Source organism: Rhinatrema bivittatum, chromosome 2 (assembly GCF_901001135.1).
Source record: "Rhinatrema bivittatum chromosome 2, aRhiBiv1.1, whole genome shotgun sequence".
NCBI lineage: Eukaryota > Metazoa > Chordata > Amphibia > Gymnophiona > Rhinatrematidae > Rhinatrema > Rhinatrema bivittatum.
This window is the reverse complement of record NC_042616.1, coordinates 426791876-426814667: the sequence shown is the minus strand read 5'-3', so window position 1 is coordinate 426814667 and position 22792 is coordinate 426791876. Positions and strand designations below refer to the sequence as shown.

The 22792-nt window shown below is 43.1% G+C and overlaps 1 protein-coding gene across 1 annotated transcript in view; it reads right to left on the bottom strand.

Moving 5' to 3' along the window:
- MEI1 (meiotic double-stranded break formation protein 1) overlaps positions 1 to 22792 on the bottom strand; it is an 888987-nt gene that overhangs the window by 159358 nt on the left and 706837 nt on the right. The window contains exons 20-22 of the mRNA XM_029587121.1: positions 10646 to 10793; positions 8050 to 8229; positions 4669 to 4834 (exon numbers count right to left, since the gene is read on the bottom strand). Of these exons, the coding sequence (XP_029442981.1) occupies positions 4669 to 4834; positions 8050 to 8229; positions 10646 to 10793 (494 nt within the window). The remainder of the gene's footprint in view (positions 1 to 4668; positions 4835 to 8049; positions 8230 to 10645; positions 10794 to 22792) is intronic.

The following is a 22792-nucleotide window of genomic DNA, read 5'->3' as shown; positions in this document are numbered from 1 at the left end:
CCTCTTTATCACCCACAACCTATACAGCCAAAAAACTCACTTCCTCCACAGATTTAATCAAAGGGACAGCTGCACACCATGTATATGGGATCTCCACCTAAAATAAAAAGGAAGTAATAATCCTCCTAAAATATTTAATGCAAAATCACCTAAGCATAAATATATAGAAATCACAGAAGCCAACCTTTTACGAATCTTCAGCACACTTCACACATTTTAACCTGCTGCTTCCATCTTCTCTCATGTAATCCAACTTACATGTACCTATTACAAAGCAAGGTATACAATACACACAAGTCAACTTATCAAATTTCCACAATGTTCAAGTTGACGAATAAAGCCCAATATTCAAAACCATTCTTTACCTTACAAATTATACAGCTCACTTAAAGGATACCACAATCCTTCTCCAAACCGAAAAGGCGCACCACATTCGGACACCGAACATCTCATAAACCAGCAACTCTTCAGAACAAGGTGCAGCTAACCGCATGGCGAAAAACTCCACTTATAAATCTACATCCTACAACCACACCCAACATATCCCCCATACTACGCATGTACCAACAACCAATCAAATAACACCATCATCCACTACCTCACCACATACCACAGCGTAACCACTCACAACCAAACATGCAAAGCATAACACACTCTCTGCTCCACCATACGTCACAGCACATCCATCGCGGGACTACGATGTATTCTCCAAATCCAAAAAAACCCCACCAATCAAATAACACCATCATCCACTACCTCACCACGTACCATAGCGTAACCACTCACAACCAAACACGCAAAGCATAACACACTCTCCGATCCACCATATGTCACAGCACATCCATCGCGGGACTACGATGTATTCTCCAAATCCAATGGTAGTTAGACAGCTTGTGGTTGTGGATACAGATGAAGCATGTACAGGGTGTTCAGTGTGCCCCAATAGGTTACGATTAGAGAGTTATCAATATGATAAGGATCGAGATCCATACATATTTAATGAGGAATATACATGCACTGCCAGGAGGGTCGTGTATGGTATATTGTGTCCTTGTCAATTGTTATATATATTGGCCATACTAAATGCCAAATTAGATCTCGTATTATTGAACACAAAAGTAATCTGAGGATCAAAAAGGATGGAGCGCCATTGGTGGCACACTGGAACCAGATGAAGCATGGGGATGATCAATTGAAATTCTTTGTCATTACTCAGGTTAGGGCTAATATACAAGGTGATGTGACTAGCATCTTATTGAAACTTGAACAGAAATTTATATTCTGGTGGCGATCGGTGCAACCGCATGGCTTGAATATGGGAGTTGATTGGGAAGCATTTTACAAATAGTGTATATGTGGGGTTACAGTATGAATCAATACTATGGTCAGTGATGTATGTGTTGTATGTGTCTTATGAGGTTCACGAGTATGTGTTTTGAACAATTGTGAGATGGTTATTATGTTGTATGCATTGGGTGTGTTTGGTGGTTACAGTGTATGAGTTTTTGAAATGGTGGTGTGGATAATTGGTGTGTGATGTGGTTGGTATGTGGGATATGAGTTGATATGTATGTTTTGAGTGTGCTTTATGAGTGGTGGTGTGTTTGTGTTGTTAGTGGTGTTTTGGTTTGAGTTGATGGATCCTGGTGCGTCATTGTAATCTGGTTGTATGGGGATTTCATCGGAGGATGGTATTGTTATGGATACGCTGCGGCGTTTTTTTGGGTTTTTTGGATTTGGAGAATACATCGTAGTCCCGCGATGGATGTGCTGTGACGTATGGTGAATCGGAGAGTATGTTATGCTTTGCGTGTTTGGTTATGAGTGGTTACACTGTGGTACGTGGTACGTATGTGAATCGTTTTTTGACGATTTAAAATATCGTCCGATATATTTTAAATCGTCAAAAATCATTAGAGCCGCGATACAATAACAATTCCCCCGATTTATCGTCAAAAAATCATAAATCGGGGGAAGGGGGAGGGGAAGGGGGAGGGCGGGAAAACCGGCACACTAAAACAACCCTAAAACCCACCCCGACCCTTTAAAATAAATCCCCCACCCTCCCGAACCCCCCCAAAATGCCTTAAATTACTTGGGGTCCAGAGGAAGGGTCCCGGTGTGATCTTTTACTCTCGGACCTCCGGTGCTTGTAGAAATGGCGCCGGCGCTACCTTTGGTTTTTCCGTACGGAAAAACGATTCACATGCAGGAAGTCGTTCCTGGACCCCCGCTGGACCCCCAGGGACTTTTGGCCAGCTTGGGGGGGCCTCCTGACCCCCACAAGACTTGCCAAAAGTCCAGCGGGGGTCCGGAACGACCTCCTGCAGTCGAATCGTGTTGTCTACGGCCGGCGCCATTTTGCGCAAAATGGCGGCGCAAAATGGCGCCGGCTGTAGACAACACGATTCGACTGCAGGAGGTCGTTCCGGACCCCCGCTGGACTTTTGGCAAGTCTTGTGGGGGTCAGGAGGCCCCCCCAAGCTGGCCAAAAGTCCCTGGGGGTCCAGCAGGGGTCCGGGAACGACCTCCTGCAGTCGAATCGTTTTGCCGTACGGCCGGCGCCATTTTGCGCAAAATGGCGCCGGCCGTACGGCAAAACGATTCGAGTGCAGGAGGGCGCTCCCGGACCCCCGCTGGACTTTTGGCAAGTCTTGTGGGGGTCAGGAGGCCCCCCCCAAGCTGGCCAAAAGTCCCTGGGGGTCCAGTGGAGGTCCAGGAGCGATCTCCTACGCGCCTGACGTCGGGGGACAAAAAACAAAATGGCGCCGGCGCTACCTTTGACCTGTCATATGACAGGGCAAAGGTAGCGCCGGCGCCATTTCTACAACGCACCGCAGGCCCGAGAATAAAAGATCACACCGGGACCCCCGCTCTGGACCCCAGGTAATTTAAGGCATTTTGGGGGGGTTCGGGAGGGTGGGGGATTTATTTTAAAGGGTCGGGGTGGGTTTTAGGGATGTTTTAGTGTGCCGGTTTTCCCACCCTCCCCCGATTTACGATTTACACGATATTTACAAAAACAAAACCGCGACGATCCGATTCCCTCCCCCCCAGCCGAAATCGATCGTTAAGACGATCGATCACACGATTCACATCTCTAACAGACAGTATAAACTTAACAGCAGCCCAAGGGCTCATTACCCCCACTTCATGACAATTTTCTCTTTTATCCCTCCCCCTCCCTTTACTGCTCCATTCCTCTGCTTGTGCTGCTGTCTCAACCACTCCTCTCTGGCTATGTCAGCTGGGCAGCTGGGCAAGCACATTCAAAACTTGCAAGCAATATGTCCCATAAGTTGATCTTCATCATGAAATCAGCCTACAGGACATGCCAGCCAGGGACTTTTTAACATACTCACTTGGCTGGCACAGACAAAGAGGAGTAGTGAGGACAGCAGCGCAGGTTCCCACTACTCCTCTGGTTGGGTCTGAGGTTGGATCATGGGGTGGAGGGAGGGTGTTGGTGGGCAGTGGATTTAAGGAGGAGGATTGCACTACTGACAGCAGGGCACCTCAGCATCAGATCAGGCAGGGGTTTAGTTTATTCCTACATGATCCAGTGTATGAAACTGTGAAAGCAAAGAGGTAGCAAACCATTTTTTTGGTCTGGCACTTGCCACTCCTTGCCACCGTTTAGTGATACTTAGGAACAGGTGTCTATAAAGTTAACCGATCTGGCTTTCTTTGCAAACCAGAACTCATTCCTGCAGGAAGAGAGTCTTCAACTGAGAAATACAAATCAAATGGCCTCACCAAATTTCCAGCAAAATCAATCTTTACTGTTATTCAACAGCTGTAGACCACTCACTCTATGTTCCGGCTAAAATGCCACTAGCCTGAACTCTGTCTTCAACCAATTCATCCCTGGCATCCACAAACTGCACTGAAATCCCAGCACTCAAAATCCCTCTCCACTCCTTGGTGAAAAAGTCCTCAGCCAACTCTAGAAGCTTCCCATGCAACTTGGGAGACTGTAATGTACATAGGTTGAGGGTCCAGTCCTTCTCTGATGTTGAAGATCACAGTTCTTGGACCAAACTGCTAAATGCTTGTCATAGTCATATATCAACTGGCTGAACAATATTCTCTAAATGGAAAACCTTTGATTTTCCCTTATGTTTCACCATTAAGAGAGATAAAAAAAATCAGATGTGGGAAAAATATCTCTAATTTATCTAGCATTGTCAATCTTGGGGCTTTTGTAGCAAAATCATATTTATTGATTGTTTTCCATTTCTAAATAATACACAACTTTGTTTTTAGATTTTTCTAAGAGGGAAATTTCAGGATCAAGATTAGGCTCCTACTGGTCTTTGAAAATTCTCTCCAAATTTTAACCTTCTAGCATTATCAGTTTAACATTAAATTTAGGTATCCAAACTTTTGAAAATTTAGCCCACAGACTACCGTGTACATGTGACATCACTTGTGATATATTGAACATATAACACATGATGGCTTTTCTTGCATGGTACTGTAGTGTATGGCAGGTTATATTCCTCCTGGTACATGATAAGCACATGAAGACCCATCAAATAAGAAAGCCAAGGAAAATAAATACAAAACAGGTAATATAATGGGTCGCCCATATAGGACAGTTATAAGTGCCAATCTCTTTTCCCACCCCCATCTACCTCTGTTTTCCTGGTTTCTCTCATGGATCACCTTGTAATGCTGCAGAACTGTTCTCTATCAGCAGTCTCTGTAAAGTCTGAAGAAATCTACTTCGGAAAAGGTCAGAAAAGAGGAAATTTTTATTCTCTTTCAAGAATGCTTCCAACACAACCAGTACTTTGTGAGCCACATCTACAGTGCCTGAGCAAATCAGATCCTGGAAAAGAAAGAAAATATTTTTAATTTGCAGAGTATGCCACCCAAATGTATGCCTCAAAATTAGCGACAATAAGCCAGCACAAATTTTAGTAGTGTGGCCTGGTCCCAAAAAAACTGTGACCCTTTAGGCCCCTATGTTATAGCTGCAGGGATACAAAGCAGAGTCTTGTATCTTTTTAGAACAGATGTTACCAGTGGGAAATTTGTGTATACAAGATAAGATTTGCAGTGGACAAAGGCTGATTTAAAAGTTGATTCAAGGGGAATTCAGTGGTTGATTCAGAAGATATTCTGTTGCAAGAAGTCTGCTAGTACAAAAGCTGATTTGTGCAATTTCTTATGGAGGGAGAAACCCAAACAATCTACTCCTAGATCCAATGGCCCAGCAATCTACATGCGAACATCTAGGAAGATAATGGGTACGGAGGAAAAGAAAATCCACAATGTTGGAAGTTTCAGTACTTATCTCAACTCTTGGAAATAAGTAAGTGTTGTGTCTGCTTGAAGAATGAACTGTACTAATTTTTCAATAAAAATGAATTCTAGCTGTAAGGAATTCTGTTTGCTGCTGTAAATGTGCTGCTATCTGCAGTAAGTCTTATTCACGGTGGAGCTTGTTCTAGTAACCCAAAGCTTTTGTGTTTTAAATAAATTGGCAACAATGGAACCACTACACCATGCTTGGTCTAAACTTATTCTAGGGTTTGGCTCACTTCAGCTGAGGTAACCACATATTGTTTCAAGGGTAAATGTTTTGGAAGACATTAAAGAGGAGATATTTCTTCCTGTCCATTAAAGGGATCACCTGAGGCATGGTCCACTACAATAGCTGCTAGAAAGCATTATGAACTTTATGAACTGAACTCAATAACTTAGGAGGGTTCTAGAATTCAACCACCAAACACTGGTTATAGTAATATATAAACCAGCTTCAGGTGGCATAAGGCCATTCCAGAAGGAGGAAGCAGCTAGCCAGTCCAGCCCATATGAGACAAGAGAAGGAGGAGGAGGAGGAAGCAGCTGGCCTGGTCCTGTGCAAGACCTGGAGGAAGAACAGGAGGTGAGTACAGGAAAGGAAGAATAGATGTGGAGGACAAGGAGCATAAGTAGACATAAAACAGGCAAGAGAAGCTGTAGAGGAGAAAAAAGATAGGAAAAAAGGAGATGTGGTAAGGAGACAGAAGAGGATGAGAGGAATAAAAATCTAGAATAAAAAAAAAAAAAGAAAAGTGTATTCATGTTTTCTGATACACAAGAAAAGGCCAAAAATAGCCATGGAGGCACTATCATGTAGCCAGAAATCTCCATGTAAGTGTAGCAGAAAATGCTGATGAATTCCACCCTACTGCTAATCTCAGGGAGGGCAATATTCTGAAAAGCAACTAACAGACAATTTATCTGGCTAAAGTTAGCCAGATAAGTTGCCAGGGATATCTAGCTGAACATACTCAAATAAAGTTATCCAGGTAATGTGTCCTGGATAACATCTAATAGGCTATATTCAAACATGGGGGTAATTTACTAAGCAGTGTTAGGGCTTTAACACGTGGAAAACAGCATTTGCTGTGCAGTAAATTACCTAAAGCAGAGATAACATACAGAATTTGAAATATGGTATGCTATTTCCCACCTAAAAATGTGGTGCAACACAAAAATTTAAATAAGCTGATTTGCAAGCAAACCCAAAGAATTGCTGTCCCCAAGTATACCACTCCCACTGCCCTTTGAGGCATAGTAAAAAAAAAAAAAAATTGTAAAAGTTTGCTTTCCCTGGGAACAGGTCCTGCCCCTCCCACCCAAACTCTTCTCCTTTTTTAAATAACCAACCCAAGACCTCCAACTCCACCCACTCTAGCCCACCCTACCATCCCTGACTTAGCTAGCTCTGGTGGTCTAGGGGCCAAGCACCCCAATTTTCAAAATGGCGCTGGCCAGCTAGCCAATATCAAACCTTAGCTCTTGAATTCAGCAAATAAATGTTGCTTGTGGGCTCCCTTTCACCTGCAAGTCAAACAGGAATCTTTCTGCTTGACCTGGCAGAGCCCAAAACCCCCATGTCTCCAAATGTGGGTAGGATGATCGTGCTCCTGGTGGTGACCAGCATTGCTGTTAGAGCAAAACTTTATGTTGCTGGGAGTGTGATGATCCTACTGTGCTTCTGGTGGCTTGGGGGTTTTGGGAAGTGCCGAGTAGGATGGGATGGTTCTGTTAGACTTATAGGTGGGTATGAGGAGGGGTCCATAGGCAACAGTTATTTGCTGAATTCAGGGGGAGATGGGTGGGGAGGCTGTGAGAAATTATTTGAAGCAGGAAGTTAGCTTGCAGAAGAGTATTGTATTGCAATAGAAGTAATGAAGCAGAGAATCACTGATATTATTAGTGTAATTATTTGATATAAGGCCTATAAGTTCTGAGAATAAATATGCCATTTTTCTTAGACTGCTTGTAAGAAAAAACTGTTTGTAACTAATCACAAGTCCTGAGATCAGATATATTGAAAGAGCAGTTACTCAAAAAGGCTAACTGTACAGATATCTGAAGAAAACAGGACTTAACCTCTTGGGCGCACCTAGATGCTTGTTGCTAATGCAATAACAGACAGTTGGGCCTCAGCGCGACTGGATGTAAAACCATGCAATTGCAGGGAGTGGCACACCCGGGGAGGGGGTGGGCCGGTCGGTTGGCAGGCCAGAGGCAGCGCTCTCTCCTTCTTCGGCCCCCAAAAGAAGATATGAGCTCATATCCTCTTCTGGTGGCCAATGAAAAAGAGGACCACCCGTGCCCTTGCGGGTGGGGTGGGGGGTGGCGTGGCAGCATGGGGGTGGCATGGAGGGGGGGGGCATGGAACTAACTGACTAAGAACAGACTGTAGGTTTTGCACCTCCACCATCTTCTGGAGACAGAGAAATACTGATGGACTGTAGGTGGCACCTCAGGGTATAGGACAGAGTCCGTCAAAACTTCTCTGTCTCCATCTGCTGGAGGGGAGGCAAAACCCAGGAGTCTGGACTGATCCAGGTACGTAAGGGAACTAGTTTTACAAAACTGCAGTCAAATGCAGTGAAATTATTGCATGTGATTTTTAGGTAGTATATAACGTACCAGTAGAATGAGAAATGTGCTGCAGCTGTTCTGCAGGATACTGAGTAATGGACTGAGGCCACTTTGAATGCCAGGCCAGAATTCTGACAATTCCGAAGTCGCACAAGATACTTTCTCCTCAGGTTGGTGGTAATCTTCACAGGAAATCCAGAACTCAAGTATTTGGCGACCAAACCTGTCTGTCAGCTGGAGATAATGCAAGAAGAACTTGAGAAAACGGGCATCATGGATGTAGATCAAACCAAGATCTGACACATTCTCCAGCATCCTCTTTACAGTATTCAAAGAAGCCTGATAAAAGATGAAAAATAACACTAAATTTAATTCTTAAAATGTATTTTTTAAATTTTATTAGGTCTCTGTTCCTCAAGCAACCAAGTTTGGAAGGAGCAAATTATATCATATACACTGGTGTCCAATTGGTTCATGCCGTGTGCTCATGACGTCAGAAACAATATAGATGCATGTGAGTTAGTTACTGAAATTAATATTAACATAGAAACATAGAAATGATGGCAGAAGAAGACCAATAGGCCCATCCAGTCTGCCCAGCAAGCTTTCACACTTATTTTTTCATACTTATCTGTTACTCCGACCGCTGAGTTTAGGGCCCTTATTGTAACTTTTTGATTCTAATTTCCTTCCACCCCCGCCATTGATGCAGAGAGCATTGTTGGAACTGCATCAAAGTGAAGTATAAGGCTTAATATTTGAGGGTAGTAACCATCGTATCGAGCAAGTTATCCCGATGTTTGTATACTCATACTGCTCAGATCAATGCCTTGTTAGATGTTGTGTGGAAGTAAATCCTATTTCTTCATTCCCTCCCACCGTTGAAGCAGTGAGCTGCACTGGATATGCATTCAAAGTGAAATATCATGCTTAATTTGTTCTGGCTAGTAACCACTGCAATAAGCAAGCTACTCCCACGCTTATTAGTTTACCTAGACTGTGCAACTCAGTCCTTGTTGGTTGTTGTCTGAATATAAATCCTCTTTTCTTCATTCTCCCTGCTGTTGAAGCAGTGAGCTGCGCTGGATATGCTTTCCAAGTGAAGTAACAGGCTTAATTGGTTCAGGGTAGTAACCACCGCAACAAGCAAGCTACTCCCACGCTTATTTGTTTACCCAGACTGTGCAACTCAGTCCTTGTTGGTTATTGTCTGAATGTAAATCCTCTTATCTTCATTCCCCCCTGCCATTGAAGCAGAGATCTATGCTGGATATGCATTGAAAGCAAAGTATTAGGCTTAATTTGTTTGGGGTAGTAACCACCGCAACAAGCAAGCCACTTCCACGCTTATTTGTTTACCCAGACTGTGCTACCTTGTTGGTTGTTACCAGAATGCAAATCCTCTTTTCCACATTTCCTCTTGCCGTTGAAGCATAGAGCAATGTTGGAGTCGCATTATCTGTGTGAACGTTTATTGAATAAGGGTATTAATCACCAAGTAGTAGACATCATTCCCGCAAGCCACCCCATACCTCTTCTCTTCATTCCCATCCTCCAGGCTTTATGGATCCACAATGTTTATCCCACGCCCCTTTGAAATCCTTCACGGTTTTGGTCTTCACCGCTTCCTCTGGGAGGGCATTCCAGGCATCCACCACCCTCTCCAAGAAGAAATACTTCCTGACATTGGTTCTGAGTCTTCCTCCCTGGAGTTTTAAATTGTGACCCCTGGTTCTGCTGATTTTTTTCCAACAGAAAAGGTTTGTTGTTGACTTTGGATCATTAAAAACCTTTCAAGTATCTGAACATCTGTATCATATCACCCCTGCTCCTCCTTTCCTCCAGGGTATACATATTTAGATTCTTCGATCTCTCCTCATGTCATTCGATGAAGACCATCCACCTTTTTGGTCGCCCTTCTCTGGACCGCCTCCATCCTGTCTCTGTCCCTTTGGAGATATAGTCTCAGAACTGAGCACAGTACTCCAGGTGAGGCCTCACCAAGGACCTGTACAAGGGGATAATTACTTCCCTTTTCTTACTCGATATTCCTCTCTCTATGCAGCCCAGCATTCTTCTAGCTTTAGCTATCGCCTTGTCACATTGTTTTGCTGACTTCAGATCATTAGACACTATCACCCCAAGGTCTCTCTCCTGCTCAATTCACATCAGTCCTTCACCCCCCCATTGAATACTTTTCTTTCAGATTTCCACACCCCATATGCATGACTCTGCACTTCTTGGCATTGACTCTCAGCTACCAGAGAACTATTTTGGATCCAATGCAATGCAATTTATGGTATCAAGGTTCTCTGTAGTTCAAGGAAATAAAAATGAGCATCTCTATACTATTTCCAGAAAAAGAAGTTAAAAATAACCTTTATGATTAACACAAGGTGAATATTATCACTTGCCATGACACAGTAGCTCTGAAATGCTGCTCACATCACAATAGATATAATCTTTTTTTAAAGCTATGTGACAAATTGATGTTTTAATTCAGTCACTGGTCATTATTTTTATCTACTTGCAATTACACATATTCAACTGCACTGCAGTACCACAGAGTCATGGCTGATAACACGCATTCTTGCTGTTTCAGGGGTCTAATTATTACGCTGTGATGCATGTTGACGTGTTATTTACCATAGCTTCCATTATTTCTAATGAGATCTATTCACTAATAATGTGTGTTATCGCAAGATGCACCTTAGTAAATGGACCCGTTAGAGAGGAAGGGAAAAACAGTTCTTACCATGTCTAGGTCATCACACTTATCTTGACAAATTGCCAAAAGAAAAAGAAGGGCTCTGAGCACTTCTGTTGCAGGACAGTCCCCGTTGTCTTGCACTGACTGAAGGAAAGCATTCAGCGCATAAAATAAGTCCATCTCTGGAATTAACCTGCAAACCAAAGAAATGCAAACTCAAATCTTTCAACTGAATCTAGGATCAGTTATCAGTAGGGACCTTTATTTTCAGTTTTTCATTTTATTTTTCCTGTGAATTTCAATGTTATAATAAAAAATAATCAGTTAAAAATTATTTTGTTATAACAATCAGGAGAAAAATCAGTGGAAAAGTCATTTTTGTTCTGATTTTTTTTTCTTATAACTTAAAAATTTCCAGGAAAAATTAAACAAAACTGAAAATGAAAGTCTCTAGTTATCAGTCACACACAGGGCATAGACCAAAAGATTTACTGCAGAAAATATAGCATCCATAAATATCACAGATGCATGCAAATAGTGGAGCCAGCCTGAAATCATGAAAAGACAATATGGATAATTTAAAACGGGGCTGGGCATCTCTGGTCCTCAAAGGCTGCAAACCAATCAGAGATTTCAGGATATCCTTTTCGAATATGCATGCGAAAGATCTGCATGCATGCTTCTTCAGTTATACACAAATTTATTTCATGCATATTCATTAGCATTACCCTAAAAACCAGACTAGTTTTTGGCCCTTGAGGACCGGAATTGCTCACCCTGGATCAAAAAATACTCTTTTATTCATTTTATTAAAAAAATGAGAAGTTGCATCAAAATTTTCAGATGAAGCAACCATTCTAAATTAGCTGGCATAAAGCCATTTTTGGCATGCTTCACTGTTTCTCAGACTACCCCTTTCAAGACATCTGATGCCAAGCTACCCTAAGCTTGTATAAAGTGCTGACAATATAAGACTCCAGTTCAAGGAACACCAGACTCACTTGTAGGCAGCACAGCATCCCAAAATGGAGAATACTGTCCAACTAACTCTGAACCCAATACACAAACAGATCTTTAAGAAATAATTTAGTACTTACCTGCTAATTTTCTTTCTTTGAGTCCTACCAGATCAGACCAGAATGCTAGACTGCCAGGGGATGGAGACAGAAAACAACTGTTTTGCTGATGTCAATCTAAATAGGGAACTGTGAGACCTGTATAACTCCAGTATTTCTGTAACAATGCAAAAAACACTTTAAACTCCAAACTTTTATCCCCCCATCAAGCATGGGAGTTCAAGATGGGTGCCCCATCAAACCTGACCCTTATCCAAGATACCAAGCCAATATAAAATCATGGCGTTTCAGAAACTAATAAAAAATATTAGTCCAGACTTCCGGGCATGCTCTAATTTAGGTGGCTGTGGCTGGCCCGAGTTCCTGCTAAACGTCACTTTTTTTCACTTACTTTTCTGGTGAACTCAATAATATAATTCAGCGATGTCGATGTCTAGAGGCAGGGAAGAGATCTATACCTTCAATGTAGGCCACTCAGGAGTAAAAGCTGAAAAAAAACAGGGAAACAGGCTGGGGATGAGTCTGTGAGGCCTGCAGATGAACTGTTGTCAGACGAAACTGCAGATGAGGCTGAAGCTGTGGACACAGACAACAACATGGCCTAAATACACATATTGATGGAATGATTTTTTGATAAAATTTCTAAAAAATTGGACTCAAGATTGGGAGTGATGGTCGATAAGGTCACGCAACTGGTGCAAATGAACACGGAGTGACTTGATGATGTGAAAATTACTGATCTGGAACTGGCCACTACTTCCTTGTCTGCAAAGGTAGATAGACTTGAGAGGATTTATAGCCAAGCCCTGGAGAAAATAGATGACCTAGAAAATCACTCCTGCCATTGCAATATTAGAGTCCTGGGTGTTCCCGAGAGACTTGAGGGGAGCGATCTGGTCACCTACTTCCCTAAATGGTTGCCTTATCTCTTAAAACTTGACAGCGACAAGGGGCCTATCAAAATGATAAGGGTCACAGGGAGCTAGCGCCGATGCCGGCTCAAGGTAATCACCCATGGGCAGTAATTATCCAACTACATAATTTTACAGAGAAAAGTCGCATCTTAAATGCTGCTAGAGTCATCAACAATCTGTCATACAGGGATCACAAGATAATGATCTTTCAAGATTTCTCTGCTGACTGTTGCGCCCGTTGGTCGCAGGCGACTGCGACCTTTGCTGCTCACCTCTTTTCTCTATTCAGTTCTGAGTCTGGGAAGCATGGCGGCCTCCGCTTCCACACGCTGACCCTCATGGCGTGCCTGGGATGGTGTGGGCGCTCCCGGCAGCCATCTTACATCTGGGGTTGCCTAGGCACATGCGCGCGCGCCTGCCCCCTTCTTAAACGCGTCATGGTGGGAACCTTGGGGGCGTCCCCACCGCATGACGACATCCACTTACCATACTTAAGCTCAGCTGACTTCTTGCTGTACGAGTTAGCAAGGATTCCTGTCCTGCTATTTCTGCCATTCTGGGACTTTGCCTCACTGTCCTATCTGAGTGATCTAGGTACCCGCTCCTCCGTTTATGGTAAGCAAACTTGCTTTTTTCCGCAGATAAGAAGGCTGAATTAGCCATGTTGTCTGGGAGTCCCTAGCTGTGATAGATGATAGTTTTTTGTTTTTTTTTAATGAGTTTGTTGCATGACATGACATAGAATTTCATGTCCCATCAATGCATTAGACTTTGTAAGGTGTTGGAGGCAGTAATGGGACATAAAGGTATGCAGGGAAGACTACGTCGAAGGTGTGCTATCGAGGTTGACATTGCCTTTATTTGGTGAGCTTTGGGCGCTGATGTTAGATGTTTAGACTTCAAGGAATAGCAAAATTCAATGCATTGTGTAAGCCAGCTTGAGAGTGTTCGCTTTGAAACTGGCAATCCTGGTATATTCGGATTGAAAGAAAGAAACAGTTGAGATTATCTTGTCAGTTGGTTGGTTCTTTGTTTGTAATAGGCTAGTGCTCTCTTACAATCCAGCAGGTGCAATAGGGCCTCCCCACTGTTGGAATGTGGTTTTGGAAAGAAGATAGGTAGAGTGATCATCTGGTTTAAATGGAATGTTGAAACTACTTTTGGAAGGAAGGATGGATGAGTGTGTAATCACCTTGTCATGGTGAAACTGGAGGTAAGGGGGATAATGGACTAGTGCTTGAAGTTCACGGACTCGTCGAGCTGAGGTTATTGCTACTAAAAATAATACTTTCCAAGTGAGAAATTTTAACTCTGAAGTTTGCATCGGTTCAAATGGTGGGAGCATTAATGCTTCCCAGACCTTGTTCAAGTCCCAAGTATGGCAGGTTTCATTATAGGAGGTCTGAGTTTTAATGCTCCTTTCATGAAGAGAGTTACGAGTGGATGAGTGGATTTAGAAGTGCCCTGAAATGAAGGGTGATACGCTGATAGGGCGCTAAGATGTTCTCTTATGGAAGAGACTGCAAGTCCAGAAGTATACAGTAAATGTAGATATTCAAGTAATTGTTCCGGAGAGGAATGAAAATCACTTTACCCTCCATTGCTTCAGGTACAAACTTACAGGCCGATACAGTAAAGTTCGCACAGGCGAACTTTACTGTATCGGCCTGTAAGTTGTGCATACAGGCCAGTGCATACACTGGCCTGTATGCACAAAGTGCGCACAGGCCAGTGTCCTGTGCCGGCGATACAGTAAACAAAATATTTAAATTAGGGCCCGCGGTAAAAAGAGGCGCTAGGGACACTAGCGCGTCCCTAGCGCCTCTTTTTGGACAGGAGCGGCGGCTGTCAGCGGGTTTGACAGCCGACGCTCAATTTTGCCAGCGTCGGTTCTCGAGTCCGCTGACAGCCACGGATTCAGAAACCGGATGCCGGCAAAATTGAGCATCCGGTTTTCAACCCGCGAGCCGCGGGCCGATTTAAATTTTTTTTTTTATTATTTGTAACTTTTTTAACTTTTGGGACCTCCGACTTAATATCGCCATGATATTAAGTCGGAGGGTGCACAGAAAAGCAGTTTTTTTTTTAAATTTATATTTTATTGAATTTAAAGCTTTATAATCAAGATAACACTTCTTGTTTGAAAACAAAATACAAATTTTGCATTAATAAACAGGAAATGTAAAATGTTATAAACATACATTAATTGTATCATTTCCAAGCCCACAATCAGAGATCCAAGTTTTTACCACAAGAAAGTTTGCCTAAGCTTCTTCAAAAAAGAAAATGGAAGCGGTAACCCTGTTGATATATATCATCATATAAACAAACTTATCATGTCTTACTTTCACTAATCTTTAGGAGTAGAACTACCAGGTAATGAGTTTTTCCCAACCAAAAAGGCTGTTAACTGATTTGGCTGAAAAAAAACATAGGATAAACCTTGATACTTGATTAAACACTTACAAGGAAATTTCAGTAAAAACAATCCCCCAATTTCCAGAACTCTAGGTCTCAGAACTAGGAATTGCTTTCTCCTTTTTTGAGTCATTTTGGATAGATCTGGGAATACATTTACTTTATACCCTAAAAACAACTCAGTTCTATGCCTGAAAAACATTTTCAATGACCATTCTTTTTCTGCTTCCAACAAAAAGGAAACCACTAAAGTAGCTGATACAATCTGGTTTTTCTGAGATGTTTCTAAAAAATCTGTCAGATTTAATTGCAAATTATCGACTAGAAGTAAGTCTTTTACTTTCTTTTCCTTCATCTACTTTACTAATTTTCCCTGATGGTATATAATAAATCCTAGATGTTACTGGCAAAGCCTGTTCTGGGACCTTCAAAATCTCTAACATATACTTTTTCCACATTTCTTTAGGTGATATCAATTGACTTTTGGGAAAATTAATAAAACGTAAATTTTTTCCTCTCAGAGTGTTTTCTATATTTTCTAACTTAGTAGTCAGAATCTGATTTTCTTTTATTATAGCACTCTGGATAACTTTATTGCTCTCTAATTCTATTTTCACTTTGGCAATATTCTCTTTATCTATTTTAATTCCTTCTTCTATTCCCATAAGTCTTGTATCCATTTTTTCCACATGTTTATATACCGGTGACATTTGATTGTAAATATTATCATTTAAAGACTGAATAGTGTCCCAAATAGAGTCTAAAGAAATAGTCGTAGGCTTAATCAGTTCTGCTCTCTTTAACTGTGGAAAAACATGTTTTACCTCAGAGTTCCCCCCCCCCCATATTAGCATTTCTGACATTACCCCCAAGTTCTGATGGTAATATCAGGGGGCTAGACAAATCCATAGATGGCATGGTCCCCTGTTCAGGTGAATTATGGTCTTCTCTGACCATCACCGTATCAGGGGTTTGAATTTGCGGCCTCTTCTCTGCAGGATTACCTGGGGGCGTTCGTTCTATCGGGGACAGAGTAGTACACAGTTCAGGAGAGGGGCCAGGTAAATCTTTCTCCTTACCCTCACTCAGCGAACTTTCACCCGATATCAGAGTTCCACGGTACACGTGAGCGTCCATTGGGCCTAACTTAGTTGTAACTGTTTCCGGTTGGGCCTCTTTTTCTTTGGCCCTTCATTTTCTCACAGAATGAGGCATCGTAGTTATAAGTTATAGCCCTCTGTTTCTACTCACGTTTCGCTGACACTTCACTATTATCCTTGGGTCTCTTTGGGTGGAGATTTCCTGGGACAGAGGCTTCTTTTACCTTTTAAAAAGGAAATATTTCTTTTTTCGAATTTTAAATACAAAGCGTCGACTGCGCGCCGCAGTGAGGGGTTGGTTTTGAGGCTTCTCGGCTGGCCCCTCGAAATGACGTCAGGAAGTGGAAAAGGGAGAGAGGAATTACCTGTGCCGCTCGAATTGTTATCTGCCATACCGGGGGGAGCTGGAGTCGGGCCCCCGACGGGGCAAGGAGCAGCTGAAGTTGAAGTTGAAAAGCAGTTTTTACTGCTTTTCTGTGCACTTCCCCGGCCCGGCAGAAATTAACGCCTACCTTTGGGTAGGTGCTAATTTCTTAAAGTAAAATGTGCAGCTTAGCTGCACATTTTACTTACTGTATCGCGCGGGAATGACTAATAGGACCATCAACATGCATTTGCATGTTGCGGGTGCTATTAGTCTCGGGGGGGTTGGACGCGCGTTTTCGACGCGCTATTACCCCTTACTGAATAAGGGGTAAAACTAGCCGTTGAAAACGCGCGTCCAAATGCAGGTTAACAGTGTGCTCCACCGAAGCGCACTGTACTGTATCGGCCTGTTAGATTGTAAGCCCTCTGGGGATAAGGAAATACCTACAGTACCTGAATGTAATCTACTTTGAAGTGCTGATAAAAGTGCAAAAAGTGGAATATAAATCTTAATTAATTAAGGTCTAATGATGTACACCAGTGGTGAAATCTGTTCCATTTCACTGCATAGTTTTTCCTGGTGGATAATTTTCTGGAGGAGATAAGAATTTCTTTAATCTCTGATGGAATCTTGAGATGGGTTATTATTTCTCTTTCAATCTCCATGCTGTCAAGGTGAAGAAAATCTTGCATGGGATGGAGTAGTGCTCCCTTGTCTTGAGTCAGTAGTCTGGTCTTCATGGTAGAAGAATTGGCGGCTATATGGAAAGGAGTATAAGGTACGCATACTATGGTTGTCTTGGCCAAGATGGGGCTATTAGGATGTGATCTGATTTGTCCGCTATGCATTTCTGTATTAATTGAGATAGCAATGGAATTGGTGGAAAGGCATACAGCAATCTGGCTGTCCAATTTATTATTATGTGAACCCTGATTGATATAACATGTAACTAATATAGATTCAAAGAGACCTGTTATATGGATGTCAAGGATGATGGGAAATCTGAGTGTACCTTCATACGATGCTGTACTAAATACGGCTATCGTGACTATAAGCCTATGCAAAGGCTTTAAAAATCATTAGGTACCCCAGTGTTAGATGAAAACTCTTAAAGTGTTCGCTGTCCACTTTGGAATTGATACTTTGATGATCACATGAATACCGCTATGATGATAACTTATCTTTTAGCTTGTAGTCGGTCTTGCTTCAGCCGACATCCAGATGTTTCGGAGGCTAGCTCCTTCTTCAAGGACTGGTTATTCACAAGAGAGACCCGTGGAACACTAATAGAGTATGCAAAATAGACATCTTTAAGCTATTGAAAAAAATCAATTAACTTAGGCTGTGCACGAAAGGTTACATACTTAGTTATTGTAGCAGTGATGTTTCATCAATTGTGGACTTGTTCAATTATGTGGCGGTCCGTGAAGCTCCGCTGTGAAAAAACGGGGTAACCGGAAAAATGTTGACTCTACTTTTATCTGTGTCTTATGAGGCTACTGTAATAAATGCTTCTTTAATGCAGAGGCCATTCTGGCGTTTTGAATTGAAAATTAAAGCTTATTTTGTTAGTGAACCGGCTATTTGAAAGCTATTATAAAAGGTTCTAATGTTTAAGAAAATAGCCTGCCGACAAGCAGGTTACCCCTGTGAAAAAACGGTTACCCTGTTTTTTCACAGCGGAGCTTCACGGACCGCCACATAATTGAACAAGTCCACAATTGATGAAACATCACTGCTTCAATTACTAAGTATGTATCCTTCCGGGCACAGCCTAAGTTAATTGATTTTTTTCAATAACTTAAAGATGTCTATTTTGCATACTCTATTAGTGTTCCACGGGTCTCTCTTGTGAATAACCAGTCCTTGAAGAAGGAGCTAGCCTCCGAAACATCTGGATGTCGGCTGAAGCAAGACCGACTACAAGCTAAAAGATAAGTTATCATCATAGCGGTATTCATGTGATCATCAAAGTATCAATTCCAAAGTGGACAGCGAACACTTTAAGAGTTTTCATCTAACACTGGGGTACCTAATGATTTTTAAAGCCTTTGCATAGGCTTATAGTCACGATAGCCGTATTTAGTACAGCATCGTATGAAGGTACACTCAGATTTCCCATCATCCTTGACATCCATATAACAGGTCTCGACTGAGTAGAAAAGCATCTTGTGATATTCGATGTCTGCTTGGGTACAGGGAGCAGAAATTCTGCAGTTTTGTGTTTTGTTCAGTTGCAAAAAGATCTATTTGTGAAAGACCCCATTGTTAGAAAAGTGATAGGGCTACTTGTTGGTGAAGTTCCCATTCATGCAGGTGAAATATTCTGCTTAGGCTGTGCCTGCCGTTAAGTTTGTTATTCCCAGGAGATATGTGGCCTGAAGAACTATGGAGTATGTCAGGGCCCATTCCAGCATTAGTACCGCTTCTCTGCATAGGATCTTGGAACTTGACCCTCCTTCCTTGTTTATGCAGAATATTACTACTCGGTTATCTGTATAAGCCATGACTGTTTTGTTTTGTAGAATATGGGAGAATGTTTCAATTTCTAGCAGAATGGCTTGTAGTTCTAATAGACTGATCTGTAGGAATCTTTCCTTAGGGGACCAAAGACCTTATGTCTTGAACTGTAGCACATGTGCTCCCCATCCCTTTGTTGTGGCATCTGTGGTCATTACTATCTGGTGGGTCAGGCTTCGCAAAGGAGGGCCTGACTAAAGAATTCCGGGACATTGCTACCAGTTGAGGTCTTCCAAGATTGACTCTTGTTAGGGTCAGTCATTGGGACATAGGGTGTAAGGGCTGTGTCCATTGAGATTTTAGACCCCACTGTAATCGTCGCATGTGGAAGCGAGTGTTGAGTACTACATACATAGCTGTGGCCATGTGTCCTAAAACCTTTAGGACTTGACGGGCGTGGGTCATGTGAGTAGTTTTAGGGATGATGCCAGTTTCCAGTATACATGAATTCTGTCACTTGGAAGAAAAGCTTTGCAGAGGATTGTGTTTAATATTGCTTTAATTGTAGAGTTTGAAATGGAATGAGATTCGACTTTTCGTAATTTATGAAAAAACCTAGCTCTTCTAAGCAAGTAATGGTTTGCATTTAGTGAGATCTTAGAATTTCTGGGGTCTTTGCTACGATTAGCCAGTCGTCTAGGTAAGGGAACAGTTTTATTCCCTGCTTCAGAAGGTAGGCCACAGCTACCGCTAAACATTTGGTAAATACCCTGGGTGCTGAGGAGAGGCCAAATGGGAAGGCTTTGTATTGATAGTGCCTGGCATTGACTTGGAAACAAAGTTAACACCAGGAATTTGGGTGTATCGGTATGTGAGTATAAGCATCTTTGAGGTCCAGAGAGCACATCAATCGTTGGGTTGAAGAAAGGGTAAAATGGTTTGCAGCGATGACATTTTTAACTTCTCCTGTATTATGAATCGATTTAATGACCGGAGATCCAGAATCGGGCATACACCTCCCAATTTTTTGGGAATAAGGAATAAAAACCCCTGTACTGTTGATGAGGTGGCAAAATTTGAATCGCATGTTGTTTGAGTAGCGACTGAATGTCTTGTAGTAAGATTTGAACTTCCTCTGATTTCCTTTTGTTTGGAATTAGGTGTGGTAGTAATGGTACTGTGCAAAATTTTAGCTGATAACCATTTTTTATTATAGTTAAAACCCAGCAATCTGTTGTTATTCTGGTCCATTGTTGAAAAAATGCTTGAAAATGGCCTCCTACGGGTATTTGTAGCCATGGCCTGGATTCAAAAAGACTGTTGAGGTTTTGGAGCCACTTGGTGTGGCTGTTTAGCTGTTCTCTGGAATCTGTTTCTAACCCAAGATAGGGGAACAGTTGATTGAGGTCTTGGTTGATATGGTGGAAGTTTATAAGATCCATATGGTCTTGAGTGGCTATGTAGGGCGCACGGTGAGGCAGTACTCATTTAGTACTCACTGTCATCTTGAACTCTATGTAATTTGAGTCAATGTCAGAGTTTGGAGTCTGCTTCGCCTCCAAAGTGGTCCGTGACCTGCCTTGACAGGCTGTGTAGGGTGCGTGGTGTGGCAGCACTGCTTCAGTATTCTTCTTTATCCGGAACCCCATCTGAATCTTCAAGCAACCTGAATCTTCGTCTGAATCTTCATCTGAGTCTTCATCTGAAACCTCGTCTGAGTCTTCATCTGAAACTTTGTCCGAGTTCATTTATTCTGCCCTCAGCCTCTGTCCGTCCTATCGTATCTGCTGTTCCCTATGACAGGTCCAAAAGGGCTATCGAGTGGCCGTAGGGCTACTTCAGAGACCAACATTGCATTGTTTAGTCTCTCTGATGGTTCAGGTTCGGCAGAGGCCAGAGTTCTGCATCTTCAGCCTGACCGCCCATGCTTGGGCACTCCTCGCCTGCCTCTGCGCTTCCAGGAGCAACTCTGCGGGTGTGTGGTGGCCCAAGGGTACACTTCATCTCCCGGAAGTGGGATCGCTCCACAGCATCCCTGCAACAGTCCACAGACCAGTTTCATAACCATAGCAAACTCCTGGCTGATACAGAGGCTGCAATCACCCTAGCAGAAGGATGAGATCATACGTGTCTGCAACAAAGGCAATTCTGGCCTCCAGCCTTTCTGCCTCCCTCAAAATGAGACCCCCATTTGAGTTTACCACTGGAATTTCCTGGATCCAGTACAAGCAAGCCATGGATATGAAATTACTGCAGACCGCTGCCTGTAAGGCAAGGGCAGCAACTTCAAAGGATTGTTTCAGGATCACTTCTATTTTCTATTCTGTGCACCCTTTAGAGTCATACCCTCTTCCACTGTGATAGTGGTCTTCTTCATCACTATAAGAGATTATGGTGTCCATTTTTGGTAACTTCAAAAGTTCCATATCTTCAGTGGGGAGAGGATTCAGTTTAGTCAATTCAGCTTCAGATTCATCCCATTTGGGTTGTCCTGCAACCAGCAGTACTCACCCGGGAATGCCAACAGCCTTCGGTGGAGCATGAATGCCACCATCATGCTGCTGATACAGCTGGACTCTGGGCCCCTAGGCGCTTGCCCTGCTCTGCCCAATCTGTTCTACCCCAACTTGCCTCCAGTTGTGTCCTGTCTCTGCCCTTCACTTGCCTGTTTTGGTACTGATCTCTGTTAAGGACCTGGACTACTCTTCCGCCTGCCGCCTGATAATGACTTGTACTTGGACATCGACAATGCCCTGCTTGCAGCCTGCCTTCACCCTCAGCCTGGCCCTGAACTCTCCCTTCCTGATGGCTCTGTGGGACTCTCACCTTAGTCCTGCCGGCCCCTGGAACCCAAAGGCTCAACCTGCGGGGAATAGGGCTGGTATAGGTGAAGGTCCAGCCTTGACTCAGTCGAGGGCGCATCTGTCATCTGTTGATGGGTGCCTATTAGGCTCTCATACTAGGCTGCGTCAACCATGCTACAGCACAAGGGTCCACTATCATTGCAATCTCTTAATGTCTAGTGGAAAGGGAAGGTTCTACCCAGCTTCCTAAGGCCCTCTAATATCAGATCCTTCCCTTTCAAAATGGGATCTATAGGAGCCTCCTTAATACCTATCTCAGCCAAGGCCTGGGTGATCACTGAAGGAAATTCCTCGCTCTTAAACAAATAAATGATCTTCAGATCATCCCCCTCCATCAAACGAATGTTCCCCTCCTCCAAAGGATCACTCATTTCTGAAACCGCTCATACTCAGCGAATTTTCTTCCAAATCTCAGGATCCATCTGTCATCAATGCAGAAGACGAATTAGAGTTCAAAGTCGAAGAGATTCTGGATGTTCGAAAAAGAGGCAATACTTTTGAATATCTTCTCTCCTGGGAAGATTTCGGCTCCGAAGTAAACTCTTGGGAGCCTCAGACCAATATCCTTGACAAAGAGATGCTTCGTCAGTTCCACATCGCGCATCCTTCCAAATCCATGGACTTGGCAATCTGTTAGGATTCGTAGGTTGGTGGGCCCTTGGCCCGAGGTGAGAGATGGTACTGCCCTTGGGGAGGAGCCCCACTGAGCCACACCATTGGGAGGCAAGGTCTGAGCAATAGGTGACACAGCCCAGCGAGTACAGGCAGAGCAGGAGACTGGGGTGTGAATGCAGTTGACAGAATAGGTTCCCCTAGAGGTGGAATGCTGAACAGGGCTCCGGGGAGAGGGGAATGCAGGCAGCGAATGGAGGAGTGCTTGCGAGGGTGATCCCTGGGGGTGGAGCCAGAGAGAGAGTCAGCACGGGAGCTAAGACGTAGGCTTACCCGAGACACAGGGAAGCCCAAGGGTTTCTGGCAGTGCAAGAGGACACT